The following is a 17,858-nucleotide window of genomic DNA, read 5'->3' on the forward strand; positions in this document are numbered from 1 at the left end:
CTGCAGGTGCATTTCGTGTCTTCGAATGAACAGTTTGCTGATGTATTTACAAAGGGACTCTCTACACCACTATTTCAGACACATTTTTCAATCTCATGCTCAATTTCTCTACTCCTGAGCTTGAGGGGGGATGTTAGGAGTATTAAGATCCTATGGCTATGTAATTGACATGTGTCAACAGATTAAAAAGTTAGTTAAGTTTGTTGTGATTGTAGCTTAGAGTGCAAGCTACTATAGCTATTATATATAGCTTGTAATAAACAATTGTAACTAATAAGAAAGATCAATACATTTTCAAAGATTCCTTCTCTCTCTAAACCCTCTCAATCTTCTTCTTCTCTCTCTACATAACAGTTCTTACCAAATCCTTCAATGGTTTACACGCGGAAGCAAGAAATATTGATTGATCATACTTATATAATATATTCGATTATAACCATTGGCCATACGATGTGGATCCAAAACTTGTTATTGAAAAATTGAATGTGCCAAAACTTGTTCACGGACTGAAATGGTGGTTAAGAGGGACCATCTAATCAATTTACTAATTTGAGAATCAAGCCAAGAATTAGGCACCGTCCTCTCTGCAGTTTAAATCGAGAGGCCTTCCTCATGAAGAAGATATATGTATATATTGGCCTTGAGGAAAACAGAAGAAATTGTTTATCATAAAGTAAGAAGTTAAGTGGATTATATCTGGCTGTACTACTATCATTGGTTGTAAGAACGAAAAGGTTATGCGCATGCATGTATGCCCTAAAATAGTCTTTTAGAACAACTCTAATAATTGGTTTAAAATCTAAAGTTTATGTTTTATATCTTTCCAAATTTCCTCCAATAACTGGCTAAAATTTGAGTTTGACATAAAATCTAAAATTTAAGCAGATTTAACCAAACAATAAGCCAGCTTAGTGGCGGCCCCCATGATGCGTGTGAACACACCCAACTAAAAATCACCGGCCTCCAAACGCGCCCACTTTCCTGCAAGCGGCGGTGCCTCATGCTTTTAAGCCACGCGCCAATGCCTATGTAATTAAAACCATGTCATTTAAGCCGAATTTTTTTTCTAGATTTGAATGGATTGCTTATGCAAATTAACCATTGTTGGTTTGGAATTGGGGCTGCAATTTTACCATCATTTGTCTAGATTTTGGTCTTCTTGATTTTTAAAATTACCAAAAGGTGGTGGATTCTATATTGCACATTCATGTATCTCATACTTATACATATAAATTCAAATATCACACTATCAGGCCCTATGATCTCATTGAGGGCTTTAAGGTGTAACCAAAGTTCTTATCTACAATAAGATACCTATGATGCCTCAGGTCTGAAAATGATTTGCAAACTACAAACAGAAGCTTTGTAATATTTGACATGTGGTAAGCATCCATATGTCTAAGCTTCTTAGATAGTCAACGTTCAGTGAACTTGTTCAACTGACAAGCACATGTAGATTCATCACGTGTCCAACACGCATAGCATGATACCATAGTAATACACCGGCCCTTCTGGATAGTCAATGTCTAGTTGACTTTCCAAACTGCTAGATCATTATTTAAGAACTAAGTGGTTATGGAATACAAGTCTCCCTACCTTAACCTCGTTGAGGACATTGCTTTCATACCTTAAATCCCACATCCTTCACTTTATGAAATTCATGATCAAGCAATTGTTTTTTGTTTCATTCTTTCATTCTTCTCCGGATACACCAGTGATAAAATCTTTTCTCAAGATATCTTCCACGCTACTAGGGTCGTTGCTCCTAATGTTGTCCCTTGGTGAGAAACTAGTTGGGCCATCTCATTCATTGTGCAAAGTTCTAATAAAATAAATAAATTTCCCGCAACACATTTTTGTTACCAGCCTAAATTTTTATGGTTTTGCGCAAAGAAAGATTCGTCGTGCAAAGCTTCACATTCGTCACTCAAAGTTGTTAAAAAAAAATTTTGGCTTTCTACTTTCGTCACCCTTACAAATATATAGCGTTTCGCACGAAAAAAATTCCGTCGCTAAAAGCCTTGCACAACCAAATACTCCTAATCCTAAATCTTTAAAATTTTGGGGAATATACTTTGTGCTACGAACATCCTTGCTTTGTCATGCAAGGCGCCTTTGTGTGACGATGGTAATATTTCGTCGCGGAAAGAGCCCTTGCACTACAAAATGTGGATATTCGTCACACAAACTTGTTCATTAATTCTGATATGTTCTTTCTTTTAACTACTAAGAAAGACTTCTCCATGTCAGAATCAAGTAATTTTTCTCATATTTGATCTTGAAGGAGAGGTCAAAATCTTGAAGGCTCAGATTTTGAAACGGCTTTGTAAAATGTCGATCACATTATTTCACTTGCGAAGAACTTTTAACATATAGTGCCATAACATTTGCAAACTACAAATGTTGCATGAACTTTCTGTGAACAATGCAATGTGAATTCAACAATTCCATATCCTCGTTAGGATCATTTGTAATAGTTAACCATTAATTAATTGATTACATAATATCACTTATACCGACAAAATTTTTGTAAATAATACAAAAGAGATTAAAAGAACTGTAGGGATATTATGTGATTAGTTGATATTCAAAATATACAATTCAAGTAGGTAAGCTTATTGAATCCATCGTTTGGCTCATAATAAATTAAAAGTTGCTCTTGCTACTCAACCCAAAGCCTTGAGTATTGTCCAAGAACGTACTGTAGGAGTAACTCAATACCTATCCTTCTTTTTTTGTGGGATAATAAAAATGGAAGATTGAATTATATCATCCATGTCTCGTCCAATATGCACTCGTACTATCTTGAAGATCGTCTATGCAAAAACGTTGGTAAATCATGAAAATAAAAAGAAACAACTTTATATTATTGGTATGCTTTTTTTTTTTTAATTAATTACTTTTTTCATTTTCATAATATTTGAGCCACGAAATACCAAAGTTAAAAAAATTAATAATAATTTTCTTTTACAATTTAAAATATAAAACTAAATATAAAAGAAAATACATTTACGTTACGTGACAAAATTTTGGGCTTTCATCGCGCACGGTTAAAAGAATAATTTCCTTTTACAGTTTAAAATATAAAATTAAATAAAAAAAAGAAAACAATTTACTTTCCGTCACAAAACGTTGGGGTTTTCATTTCATAAAGTTAAAAAAAAAATTATTAAGAAAATAATTTTCTTTTACACTTTAATATATAATAGAAAAATAAATTTCCAATTTAAAATAAAAAAGTTAAATAAGAAAGGAAATAAGTTTACTTTGCGAAACGAAATATTGTATTTCTATCTTGCAAAGTTTTAAAAAATACAAAAATAATTTTTTTTAGAATTAAAAATATAAATTAAATGAAATAGATTTACGTTGGGTGATAAATATTAGGATTTCGTTGCGCAGTTTCAAAATAAAAATAATTTGAATTATAAGGTTTAAAATATTTAAATTTCGTCAAGCACAGTTTAAAGAATCTTTTTTTTTTTTACAATTTAAAATAAAAATGAAATAAAAAAATTTTACTCTGTGCGAAAAAAATAATAAGATTTCGCTGCGAAAATTTTTTGAAATGAAAATAACACATAAAATGATTTGAATTATAAGGTTTAAATATAAAAATATAATAAAAAAAAGAAAACAAATTTACATTGAGTGATGAAATATTTGATTTTCGTTGCGCAAAGTTAAAAAAAAATCTTTTACAGTTAATATTAAATTAATAAAAATATATTGATGTGCATTTTATTTAATTTTTATGCACGTTAGACAATTATTAAAATTTCATCGCGGAAAGTCACTATACGCGATGATTGTGTTTTGTTGCGCAAGGAATTTTTTTACTAGTGTTGTAATCCCTCATGTTGCACGTATGTATGTAAAAATATCATTTCACGCCTATGTGCACGTAGCCATCGATCCATGGTGCATATACATAGCGAACAAGTAAACTAGAGACAAACATCTGTCGAACATTTATGTACAAATAAATGAATGTGATGATCCTGCATAAAATTGAGACATGATGTGCGTATGACTACTTTCCAATCAGCTGAGCTTTTAAGCACCTTCTCACACTTTTCATCTCTATAAAGGACCTCCTCTCCTCAAGCCTCCCTCCCCCCTTCTAACACAACCGGGAACTTAGTACCGTCCACACACCTTCTTCACCACTAAGACCTTGAATTTATCCGTTGAAACTTCGAGAAGTCATGCAGCCCGGTGAGGTCACTGGACGCCATTACCTTGCTCCTTTGAGCTCATCATCTCCCTATCCTCCGAAGAAAGTTGAGGTTCCACCATAAAATCAATTAGCAAATGTGGAGTAGCCCAACCTCTTATAAGCCCATGCAAGATCCTTCCTCCCATCAATGTTGGACTCATTCTCAAAATGCCTTCTCAAGTGTGGTGAATTTTCAAGCATAACACATAGACAACATAACGGGATAACGTGGAGCGCATGTGGTCATTTTGCTTCACACGTGGGATAACCTACTTTGATATCATGAAGAAAATTGAGGTTCCACCATAAATTGGCAATATGAGGAGTAGCCCAACCTCTTATAAGCGCATGCAAAGTCCATCCTCCCATCAATGTGGGACTCATTCTCAACATCCTCCCCATCAATGTGGGTTTCAATTTCATCGGCTTTCTAGCACATTGTACAATTTTCAGTTCCCTATTTCCCAATTTAATTGGTTTGCATAAAGCAATTAGATTGCACATGACAAAGTTTTGAACTTTTGAGTTTGTTTGAATGTTGAATACTGGCGTTAATATCAATTTATTAACCAATCTACAAGTGAGGCAAAAACCGAAAGCAAAACTGTTTGAAACTAAATCAAACCAAAACCTTATGATTTTGTTCCATTTTGATTCAAACTTCAAAACCACGCCAAAATAAACCAAAATAAATTTCGATTTCGATTTCGACTTCAACCCAAAATCGCAATGAATCAAACCGTGACCATCCTATTTATAACCCTTTATATATGTTGTGTAATGAAAGACTTCAACGATATAGGTCCAAAGTTCGACTAGACAGACCTTCATGACAAAAGGAAAAGCATACAGGACTTTGGGATGACCACCATGATCCTTTTCTTGAAATTATGATGGAGTTGGAATCTTTGCCAAACAACAATAAAAAGGAATCGTGTACAGATGATCTCAAAATTCCTTTTCTTCCTTACCAAGCGAAATCAGTCACGGGTTGAACAATGGAAATAATTGTATCTTACACTTGCGTTATATTCCAAGGGCCATACAATTATATGAACTTTGAAAGAAAAAAAAAAGTAAAATTGTGGTAGGTCGTATCTCTTTAATTCTCAAATGCTCCAATAGAAAAACGACATCTTAGATGACCTTGGCATGTTTCCGCGTTCATAAACCCCTCTTTTCTCCATACGCACTTGGACAAATACTCCCCTTATTTCTGGGAATGTGAACTTCATCATCATGGGAAGAAATTTTTTTTCTCATTTCCTCTAACATGACATCCATTTATTATATAATAAAAAAATATCAATTTAAAAAAAATAGCAATTTGCAAATCGTTTAGCCATTGTTATATGTTGAACAAACTTAGTTATGGTAACAAGCACAAACTTCATGATAAATCATCAATTTCTTTTATTCACATGAATAATTGAATAGTTTCAAAATTGAATGAATTTTTTTAGAGATGATCTTTTTTATGATAAAGAGAATAAAGGATTTTAATTATAATGTTGGTACTTTGAAATGATATCTTGTGAATATGAATACGTAAGTAGGGAAGGGAGACCGGAAATGAGATAAATAAATTGTCCATTGGCATTTATACATATAATTGACCATGCCAACTTCTTGCCCACTTTTACTGTTGATCAATATGCTTGTGATAAAAAAGAAAAGTATGCATGTGAATTATATTTATAATGCCTGAAGTTACTTTCAGTAATACTGAAATTGAAACCGGTGCACGTACATGTGTACAAAGAGGGGGAAATTGCTCACCAAACTTTAAATTCATGTTTCCTTCGCTCTTTAGCAGCATATACATCTTTTATCGCTAAATATGAAAGCTATTGTCATTTTGTATTACGGTCTAATAGTATTCTTCTTTATGTGTAAGTTAGAGATCTTTTGTTCGATTCCCACCCAAGGCAAAGTTGAACCATATTATTATGGCAAGCCCATTGTAAGGCTTAGCTGAGTCTCTCACTCCCTTAATGTAGATACTATCATTTGTTAACAAAAAAAAAATAATAATAATAAAAGTTGTTCGATTATCCCAATATGGTAATCAAAATATTCAATTAAAACTCAACGGAAATTTAAACAAGTGGTTTGCAAGTCTGCATGTGAATCGGCGATCATAAGACACCGCCAAATTAGACATATACAAAATTAACAAATTAAGGCAAATTGGTAACGAAGTAAATTAAAGGACATTTCATTCCCATGATAATGAGGAAAACATCATGAATTGAATCTTATCACCCCTTAATCAGGCAACCGCCATAACAAATGAGATGATAAATTCCCACTTACAAACTCCATCATTCCACAACAATTTCACACTGAATATTTTATAACAAGTACGAAAGCCAAATCATAAAGATACAAGAAATTAAGGATCATATATTGTAGCTTTTAGGCACATTGGAAACCTTTGGGAACCTTATTTCCACAAACATTAAGAAGCAAGCTGAGAGAAAGTGGAATGTTGAGGTTGATACCCAAAATGTTGGCTTTGATGGCAGTGCAAAGGCAAACAGCAGCCTCAAGGTCAACGAGCCCTTGGATGAGAGAGCAGCAAGGTTGTACGGGAGGTTTGCCAACGGTGATGTTAAGTAACCCATTGAGGACATTAGCACAAACCCCTAATTTGAGAGTATCTCTAGGGCAGCTGGTGCCAGTTGAAGGGCTAGGATTTGGTGTCGGATTTGGCGTCGGATTTGGCGTCGGCCTTGGTCTCGGATTAGGGTTGCGGCATGTGCCACAAGAACTGACCAGGGCAAAGAAGAAGAGATTGAGTGCAAGGAAGAGAGCAAGCGAGGAAGTTGTTTTGGATGCCATCTCTCAAACCCTAGAAGAAGTGGGTTTGTAGTTATTTTGTGTGAGGAATTAAGGTTTGTAGCACTAATAGATGTGAGGGTTTGGGTGAGGAATTAAGGTGTAGAGGGAGTTGGATTTTATAGGGTTCAGGAATGGTGAGGTTTCAAGTTGAAGTTAATAGAAAATTAGAAATGATCAATAATTAATCTGAGCCAGCTGATCCATGTGTGCCCTTGGGAATTTAGCTGGCAGAGTAAACAAATTAAAGGCAACCTTTTGTATTTTTGTGTGGTGGGGGCTGCCAAATTACCAGGTTCGTTGTCTGGGCATAAATCTGTGGACGTATATCTCATCATGTACTGTTTTTGGTACCCCAAGTTCTAGTGAATTATACGGCATCGACATTTTAGGGTCTGGACCTTTGATCAAGTGACAATGGTGGGGGATGAAAAAGCACACATGTTTTGGCCGCACTAGAAAGTTCATCGACCTGCGGGGCTCGTTTGACTCAGTATGTAAGATGGAAGACGAAATTTATAAAAAAATTTAAATAAAATAAAATTAAAGCATATGCTCACAGCTTAATTATGAACGACAAATCATACTAGTATCAAAACTATAATTTGGTAAACACCAAACAGACCTGCAGAAATAGTCGAAAAAAGGCGCTATGCGCAAACCTCACAAGAGTGCATATGTTGGTGTCAAAACTTGGACGGAGCCTAACTCGGTTCGACACATATTTACCTCGAATGTTGCTTTCGGTCTCAGTGTAATGAGATGGCTCTAGAAAAAGATAAACTAGGCGAGCCATTGTTGGAGGCTACAAACAAACAGTAGTATCCGTAGAGTTATGTTGTGTGTTGCGCGCTGATGAGTCGATTTCATATTATATATTTTACTCTCTTCTTAGTATGTTTTCGTGATTATTTGGTGAGATTTTGATACTTTGATTTATATTTTAAGGGTGGTGTTATTCACACACCCATTTTTACTCCTCTCACAGCCCTCTCAATTTTTGTGCATCGGATCGAATGAATTGAATAAAATCAATGGATAAAAATTAACAAAAGTGTGCGAGAAGTAAAAAATAGTGTGAATAGCACACCCTATTTTAAATGTAGGACATGCAAAACCATTTTGTGCATAAAGTGATGAAATGATGGAATGTTTTAGTAAGTCCATTTGAAGTGGGTTCGTGAGTCTGTCAAAAAGGTTGTGTCAAAGTTTCAGTATTTAATTCCAAGGCATTTGGTCGCCGCAAATTAATTAAGGTCCAACGCGCCGTGTTGATAGATTGACATTCCAGACTTAATTGTGACATTTGAGCATGCAGATGACGTTTTCTGGAGTTGTGCCCTTCTACCAAGCTGTAAAGGACGTCCTGAGGTTTAAATTAGACCTAAGCGGCCTGTTTTGGAGTTGGCTTGGCTCAGAAACATGGAGATGATCTGACTGGGCAGATTGCCTAATTAGATTAGGACTGTGCTTTTAAGTTATCCTTTCATTATTTTGTTTTCCACATTTTTTTGGAGACCTATTTTGGGTAGGATTCAGATTTATTAGTCTACTTATATGTCGAGTTAGAAGCCCTAAAGGGCCAGAACGTTTTTGCTACTAATTTTATACCACAAGGGTGTTTTCTATCTTTTCTTCTTAATATTATTTTGCTTTTTAATTATGAATATGAGTAACTAATTTCCTTTTGATAGGGCAAGGCCAACATGAATATGCCGTCTATATTGAAGTGCTTGTGAAGTTATGCAAACTTGTTTTGAATTATTAATCACCGAGTTTAAACTATCAATATATCTTAATGATTGATCACCATTAGGATGTTTAGACAAATAATTTGATGCAATTTGTTTTGGAACATCACCATCAAATTGAGGAGGGCTTTTGTGATTGATAATTGTAAGTTCACTTAAGGCGAATATCACGCTCTTAAGGATTGCATGGTTTTTCAAAAGCTTTTCGTAAAGCTTAATGAGTCTTGCATGTTTATATTTGATTAAGGTTTACAAATTAAGCAAAATGGATCACATAAATATAAAATATGCAACATCAGTTCAATTTATAAGCTTTATACACACCCAGATAGACAGAAAAATATTTAAAGATAATTTATCTACGACAACACCCTCATACATGAGAAAAACTTGTGTGGGGCTTGTCTTGCCACTGAATTTTGCTGAGTGGCACTACAATCCAATCAAAACTCACCGCATGACAATTCTACAATATAAAACTTTTATTACTTTTTTATATTTAAAGCTCTCATAATTATTTTTTCTATGAGATTAATCTAATGTTTTTTTTTCCTACTCGTGTCTTCCTTTCCTTTCTTCATAAGAATATGATAAAAAAAAAATTAAGCCATTCAAATTTTCTTCCCAAGTCCTTTCTATTGCTGGGAAAAAGGAAAATGGAGATGGAAGTTTGTTCCTTTTTCCTTTGTTGTGTAATATTTTTCAAAATCTATTTTTCCTTTTTTACTTTTCACCTTCCTCAATGTATATATAAAAATATAGTTTTCTTCAGGTATGTGAACTCACCTTGTATCAACAGCCGGTTTTGGTCACTGGGTTTCCAACATTTGCAATCTTAATTACTATAGTAAGTTTTGTGTTTAAAATATCAAAACGTTCATTATTATTTATAATATTGTTAAAATATATAATTAAATTTTAAATGAACGAACAACTCTTGTAAAAATACAGCTTTTGTAAAATATGAAATATGTGTTGGATTTTTTATTTTTTCCATTTCATGATAGTGGGAGAAGATGACTTAATTGTTTTTTTGCCATATTCATATGAAGAAGGGAAAGACAGAGTGGGGAAGAAGACAGTAGAGAAAATTTGGGAAGAAAAAAGAGAGAGAGGAGAAGAGGAAAAAAAAACAATTAAATTATTCTTATGGTGTATATTAATTAGTAAGAAATTTTTTTATAAGAGCTTTAAATTTAAAAATAAAAGATTATATTTAGACTTACCATGTGGTGAATTTTGATTGGATTGTAATGCCACTCAATAAAATCCAATGACACGCCAAGCCCCACACAAGTTTTTCTCCTCATACATGCCATTCCCCATCAATTGGGCCTCCTCGTCCCGCCTCTCCGCCTTCGACATCCGGAACTAATTTTCAGACTTAAGAAAAATAATAATAATTTTCCAATTTTATTAAAAAAAAAAATGGAACCAAACCGAAATCGAATAGGAAAAAACTGAATCTAACTAAAACCGAAAGAAATCGAACCGAATAGTAAATTCAGTCCGACTTTTGGCTTCGGCAAAAAACCGACCGAGTAGAACCAAACTCACCCCTACTGACAGCCATTGAAGAAACCTCGAATCCAATTCATGATCAAGTGTTCATCACCTTTAAATCAAATTCTATTTTGGAGATCAAATAAGAGGAATATTCTTGTAAAGGACAAACCACAGGGATTATAACCCCAATTTTTTCTTGAATATAAACATTTTATTTTGTACACGTGTTCTTGTTTCGTTCATCGCAGGAATTTTTGTGTTTATAAATTTGACAAGCCTGGTGGGACCACATCTACCTCCAAGGGCAAGTCACCACTTCAACAACAGATCGAACAAGACTTCTTTCGATCGCTGAGGATCGCTTTGTGCCTGACTTCACTGACTATCTTTTAGCGTTTTCAGATAGAGAAATGCAATCAAAGAGCTCGGTACCAAATAAGCATAGCCAAGTATTCGTACACTCAAAGAAGCATTTAAGTGATGGCTTTCATCACGAGGAACGATTTTGCTGGCATTGTCTTACAAAGCAAGTCAAAGGCATGCCTCTCAACCCGACGTACCGTTGCCTGGCGCATCTAACAAGTCACATGGAGTTCATCAAAGGCGCAAGCTGGTAATCTCTCTTGCTTCACTAGGGGCAAAGAAACTCGTCTCTCAAAGCAGTGAAAGGTGCTCGCCAAGATCGAAGGATTCGGCGGAGCATCCATTCTTGCTTGTCTTAAATGTCCACTCAAAGGAGGTCCGATGCTTATTAATGGCAAGTGATCAAAAGAAGAAGGCTGAACACTGCACTCGGATTGTTACAACCCACACCTTAAAATATATTTTGTTCTCGAATCATATGAAATGACCAAAATGCCCCTGATTTGGTGTCTTGAGTAATTATCGAGCCTAGATTTGAGTTTCAATTTCTTGTTCTTTCTTAGTCTGCTTAATTAGTTTTTGTACTCACTAGTGTGTGAGCAAAACAGAATTGAAAATGGGGTAATGAGAATTAAACGAACCAAATTCAAACACCAAACATCCAAACACTCGTGTTCTTCATTAAGCTCCTAGAGAATCAAACTAGCACAACAAATACACATCGAGGTTCATCCACACTAAAGTCGAAGACCACCCACCATGTGAAACCACTCATGGTCCCGTTTAGTTCAAGACCAAAACCTAACGGACCTTGAAGAAACCTCGAGTCCGATTCAAGATCAAGTGTTCATCACCCTTGAATCAAATTATGTTTTAGAGATCGAATCAGAGGAATAGCATTCTTGTAAATAATAAACCACAGAAATTGTAACCTTAATTTTATGATTAATACAAATCTTTATTTCATTCATTACAGGAAATTTTGTGTTTACATATATTTAGATGCAACAACTTTAGGTTAGCAGAAAATTAAGAAAAATCAAATTAATAATTGCCAAACTTTAACCCCTCTTGGGATTCTTTTATTTAATAGAAGGACAACAGATTTAAAGCCGAATTTAGTGTTTTTTTTTTTTTTTTTTTCCCTTCCATTTTGTACTTGCAAGTTGCCAACTTCCCTTGTTTTGTGGCATCAAATCGTACCATATCAGGATATATATGATATTGTGTTATTGTGTCAGAGCCACATTTTATCCCATTCGTGAATGTGGTTTGGTATAGTGGTTAATTTGGTCATATGACTGATGGGGTATTATGGAGCCATCAGCCCTTGGTTTAACTTTCCGGGCGTTTCTAGCAAGATGGCCTAAATAGCTAGGTGGGTCCTTTCTCACGAATGCTTGGCTAGGGCTGGGGTTCGGTTCAAAACGGTTCAATTTTTTGTCAAAATTGAAATTGAACTGAAATTTCGGTTTTGTTCGGTTCGGTTCATTTTTTTTCGGTTTGGTTTTTTTGTTTCGGTTTTTCTCGGTTCGGCTTCGGTTTTTTCAGTTTTTTTATTTTATTTTTAAATGATGTAAATGGAAGGAACCTACCTATCAACCTCCCAGTTCTCATATATCACAGAAACATAATGTACATCGCCAGGATTCAAAATTCTAAAACTATAAAATTTACAAAATCATGAAATAATTCAACAAATTAATTGATTGATGCAGATCGAAACAAAAAAATAAAAGAAAATGGGTTCGTCTAAATGCCATAATCGGACTCCAATATCGCATGCCCAGTGCCCACATTCAAATTCATAGTCAAGTCCACAATAGAACTAGAAATTTCCAAAACATATTCAAAGAAAAATACAAACTTTTTCACCTTAAATTACATAAATTTCAAATGGGTAACCATAAAATTAAAAACCCATGAACTGACAAATAAATAAAACCCACAACCTTTGCTGCAGCGATATCGCCATGATCGTCGCACGCTCTTACAATTCCTCTTTTCGTCGGGTCTCGAAAGGAGCGAGGGAAAATCATGGTTTGGAAGAAGGAATCCGCGAGGACAGGAGAAGACTGGAGAGAGAGTGATTTGGAGGAAGAGAGGAAGGAGAGAGAAAGAGAGAGACTGAGGAAGCAAAGGCAGAGAGGAAGCAGCGGACGAAACAGAGAGAAGTGTTTGAGATCTGAAATGAAATGGGAGTGCGACGGCTAGGGTTTATAAAGTTAAGAAATTTTATAAAGCATTAAACATAAGAAACCTATAAATAATTTACTAGTACAGTTATTACAACACAAAGCCTACAGTCAAGTTGGCTTGCAGTAACTAACCCTAACCTGTAGGGAAGGGGTTCAAACCCTGACGCAAACATGTATTTTTAGTATTTATATAAGATTAATTTTTTTCGGTTCGGTTCGGTTTCTGAACCTCAAAAATAGAAACCAAACCAGCCAGATTCGGTTCGGTTTGGCAGTTTCGGTTCGATTTTTTTTGACCTTGGTTTGGTTTGGTTTTCGGTTTTCGATTTTTTGAACTCACCCCTATGCTTGGCCATCTACTTGGGGTTGTCAGCTATCACGGTTTTTTATATCGCCGCCAAACTAGCAATCTGAATAATCATGTATGAAATTGATGGTTTTGAGTAATTTTATTTAGAGAAAAACTAATGAAAATGACTTGAAAGCTTTGAGTTTTAACGATAAAGACAAAATAAAGGGTAAAGTGAATAGTACCAGGATTGACTTTTTAATGTAAAAATGTGATTTTTTGTTAAAGTAAACAGTACCAAGAGTTTTTCATTAAAGTTCCCTTTATTTAGATGTAAAACTAATGTTACTAGTAATGGAGGTGACTTCTTGGTATAATGATGGGGATAACTTCTACTATAGAGTGTGAATGTGCTCAATTGTGTGTATTATTTGCATATTTTTGTTGTAGAGTAAGTGACTGTAAATTCACAACGAGTACTAATTGTTTGTATAACTTGCATGAACAAGCTAAATATTATGGTACACACGGAGTTCATGAATTTATTTTCTTTTATATTGCTACTAGTTTTTACATTTACCTGTATAATATGACCTAATAGATACCTAAGTTTTATGCGCTCACGGAGTTCATGAAATCTCATATTAATTACAATTGCAAAAATACATGTAGGAAGACACAAATCTCATATATAACTTAACCTTGTATTTGAAAACTATTAGAGAGTCTGCTACTTTTATATTCCTAAAAGAAATAAAGAATTCTTACATCTTTCATTCTTGCAAACCATTAAATAGCAACATAGCTCTACGAGGTCAGAAGAAAATTAGTGCATGTATATGCTATTATATTTATGCACGAGCACGATATATAGTAGCCAGTTAAACTTGGATCTTAAATATTGCTTTTGTCAATTTGTTGTGCAGGTCATCCATCTAAACTTGGCTTGTAAATGGAAGTATTTTGTTGGAAAAATATGTCACGAAGTTAAATCCTTAGCCAAGAAGATATGTACATTGTCGGGAAAATATTGTTGGTCTTCCAATTCACACTTTGTCGGGAATATTGTTTGTCTTCCAATTCACATTTTTTCGACATATTATGTGTCCTTGATATGTGACATCTTGGGTGGCAAGAAGGACCGGAATGCTCATAACACATGAAATTCAGACGATCATACTAACTAGGCTTCGTAGTGAGAATCAGAGTAGCTATTCCAACAAGTTGACTAGTCATAGGCGTGGTCAGACACACATCCTGCAACATGTTTACTTGTATCAATCCCAAGTAAGAAAACTGTAATTCAAGTCAAAGTAGGATATCTTGAGGATTAGGCAACGTAACATAACCCTAGAAGGATTGGATATCTTATTCTAGATTCTCTTTTACACGAATCTTTGGGCAACGAAGTATTCATCGCACAAAACATATAATGACGACATTTTATGCAGCGAATACTAAATACGTCTCGCAAATGCTCTTCGAGCGACGAATGTCACATAAGGTTATAGTGGGCTAATATTTCTCGTGCGAGATGTTGGCGTCAAACTCCCTTTGAAGATGCCATCCATGAACTTCATCAAATTTGGGCTGGTTTCATCAATAATATAATTAGCATGTTACACACCGATGATATTTTTGGTTTTTTTATCTTCGAAAAAAAATATAAATTTCACAATCAAATTTTTTTTTTCAAAAAAAAAAAAAAAAACAAAAAAACACACACTATTAAATCCACACAAAATTTAGTATTACCTTTCCGGGATCCTTCTCCCTTGCATCCCTCAGTTGGAAGAGTAGCGGAATCGGCCATATCAATCGTACAAAAAAAGATTGGGAAATCGAAGGGTTTGTGAAGAAGAAAACCACGGTGAGGGGAGGGGGGCAGTGGGGAAAAGGGAGAGTGAGTATGTGATTTTAAAGAATCCGTCAGACCTTTGTGTGATGAAACATTCGTCACACAAAGTACGTAGTAAATACTACACCTTAAATTTCTGACCGAATCACTTCGTGTGACAAACAATTTGTCCCCTTAACACTTTCACTACTACAAAATGGACTTATTGTGTCGCTAGGTGGTGTCACCTTAATATAATATAGTGGCGGACAAGACATTTGCGACACCTACTGAACATGACGTTGGATTTACTATCGCTTGTAAGCGTCATAAATTGTTTATGTCGCTTTTAACCGACATACATTTTAATAATTTTTAAATAATGGTGTCGCTTTAAAAAAGATAGTGTCGCTTTTAAGCGACATAAAGTATTGGTGTCGCTTCTAACCAACACTAATTATTGTTTTTAAATATTTTAAAGCCTGCATTAGTTTTGAGCGACATAGATTTTATTTTTTTAATATTTTGAAACCAGGTGTCGGTTGTAAGCGACAGATTGATGGTCTTTATATTCTATTTTTCTTCTTCCTCTCTTGCATCTTTCTTAAGGATGAGTTTATGAGGTGACACACAACTAGGCCTGGCAAACGGGTCGTGTTTATCATTTTCGTGTAACACCTACTATCTTATCGGGTCATGTCGTGTCTCACCCATTATCTTAACAAGTCCTTAACAGGCGACCCGTTATGAAAAATAATTTTTTTTTTCTTAAATTTGCACATACCACACATTGCCACATAAATATTACTTCAAAACATTAAAACACATTTGTCATTTAAGTACTACATCTACACTCAAAAATAAAAGCCTAACAAACAAACATCCATACACTACTATTCTATTACAAAATTCGATCTTCAATTTAAAATATTTACACTAGTGGATACCACAAAATCTTATGTTATACTTGATGAAAGTATAAATAAACTTTAAGTGTGAGTGAATCTATCGTTTTGATGGGATACGCATCCTATGAAACTAATTTCAACAATCCAACCGTCAAACTTGTTTGTATATGCTTCGAGATTGCATATGCCAAAAATCGCAAAAAACAAACATTCAGAGATCAAGTAATGGGACAAAACTTTTTGACGGTTATAAACGAAAAATCACGATTTAATGGTTATTTTAACTCCGATTTTGATGATTTTTTTACAGCTACACTCCTTGACGCTATATGAACACAATGAATGAATTTGATCTTCAATTTAAAATATTTACACTAGTTATCTTATGTTATACTTAATGAAAGTATAAATAAACTCTAAGTGTTAATGAATCTATCGTTTTGATAGGATACGCATTCTACGAAACTAATTTCAACGATCCAACCGTCAAACATGTTTGTATATGCTTCGAGATCGCATACGCCAAAAATCACAAAAAACAAAAATTCAGAGATCAAGTAACGGGACAAAACTTTTCAACGGTTATAAACGAAAAATCACGATTTAATGGTTATTTTAACTCCGATTTTGATGATTTTTTACAGCTACACTCCTTGATCTTATATGAATACAATGAATGAACTCGATCTTTAATTTAAAATATTTACACTAGTGGATACCACAAAATCTTATGTTATACTTAATGAAAGTATGAATAAACTCTTAAGTGTTAGTGAATCTATTGTTTTGATGGGATACGCATTCTACGAAACTAGTTTCAATGATCCAACCGTCAAACATGTTTGTATATACTTCGGGATCGCATACGCCAAAAATTGTAAAAAACAAACATTCAAAGATCAAGTAACAGAACAAAACTTTTCAACGGTTATAAAACAAAAAATCACGATTTAACAGCTATTTTAACTCCGATTTTGATTATTTTTTATAGCTACACTCCTTGACCCTATATGAATACAATGAATGAATTCGATCTTCAATTTAAAATATTTACACTAGTAATCTTATGTTATACTTAATGAAAGTATAAGTAAACTCTAAGTGTTAGTGAATCTATCGTTTTGATGGGATACGCATTCTACGAAACTAATTTCAACGATCCAACCGTCAAACTTGTTTGTATATTCTTCGAGATCACATACGCCAAAGATCACAAAAAATAAACATTCAGAGATCAAGTAACGGGACAAAGCTTGTCAATGGTTATAAACGAAAAATCACGATTTAATGGTTATTTTAACTCTGATTTTGATGATTTTTTACAGCTACACTCTTTGACCCTATATGAATACAATGAATGAATTCGATACTAGTAATCTTATGTTATACTTAATGAAAGTATAAATAAACTCTTAAGTGTTAGTGAATCTATCGTTTTGATGGGATACGCATTATACGAAACTAATTTCAACGATCCAACCATCAAAATTGTTTGTATATGCTTAGAGATCGGATACTTGACAATGAAAATTTCCTAACAATGTAGAAGAGACTCATTTTCATAAATCATTACCGTTGCCTACTAAGTTCGTTAATTATGCCAATACCAACGATGACCTAACAGATGATGACTTGGAATAAATATATTAATTATTTTATATATTTTAAGTATTAATTAGACAATGTCTCAATTAGTACGTGATGATATTTTATAATAAAATTATATTTATGTTTTTTATTACCTATTTTATTCAAGTTAAATTTTATTTATTAAAATCTTAAAATGTTATATGAGATAACAAAAATAAAAAATAAAAAAAAAGCTGGTTATTTTTTTCTTTGGGTTAAATATTAAGCGGGAAATGGATGGAACTCTTGAAATATTAGGCGGGAAATTTCCCGCTTGTTTTGCACGGGAAATTTGGGTTAAACTTAGTGTCGGTTTT

General features: G+C 34.0%; 1 protein-coding gene across 1 annotated transcript; it reads right to left on the reverse strand.

The window, feature by feature from the left end:
* Nucleotides 1–6,421: 6,421 nt before the first annotated feature.
* LOC137711165 (14 kDa proline-rich protein DC2.15-like) lies at nt 6,422–7,210 on the reverse strand. Its single transcript, XM_068450372.1, has one exon. The coding sequence runs from the start codon at nt 7,061–7,063 to the stop codon at nt 6,638–6,640; it is 426 nt and encodes a 141-aa protein (XP_068306473.1). The 5' UTR covers nt 7,064–7,210; the 3' UTR covers nt 6,422–6,637.
* Between the last annotated feature and the right edge of the window lie 10,648 nt (nt 7,211–17,858).

The sequence above is a fragment of the Pyrus communis genome, chromosome 12, assembly GCF_963583255.1.
Source record: "Pyrus communis chromosome 12, drPyrComm1.1, whole genome shotgun sequence".
NCBI lineage: Eukaryota > Viridiplantae > Streptophyta > Magnoliopsida > Rosales > Rosaceae > Pyrus > Pyrus communis.

Coding starts and splice junctions, on each gene's coding strand:
- LOC137711165 (XM_068450372.1), bottom strand. CDS start 7,063: ATGGCATCCAAAACAACTTCCTCGCTTGCTCTCTTCCTTGCACTCAAT.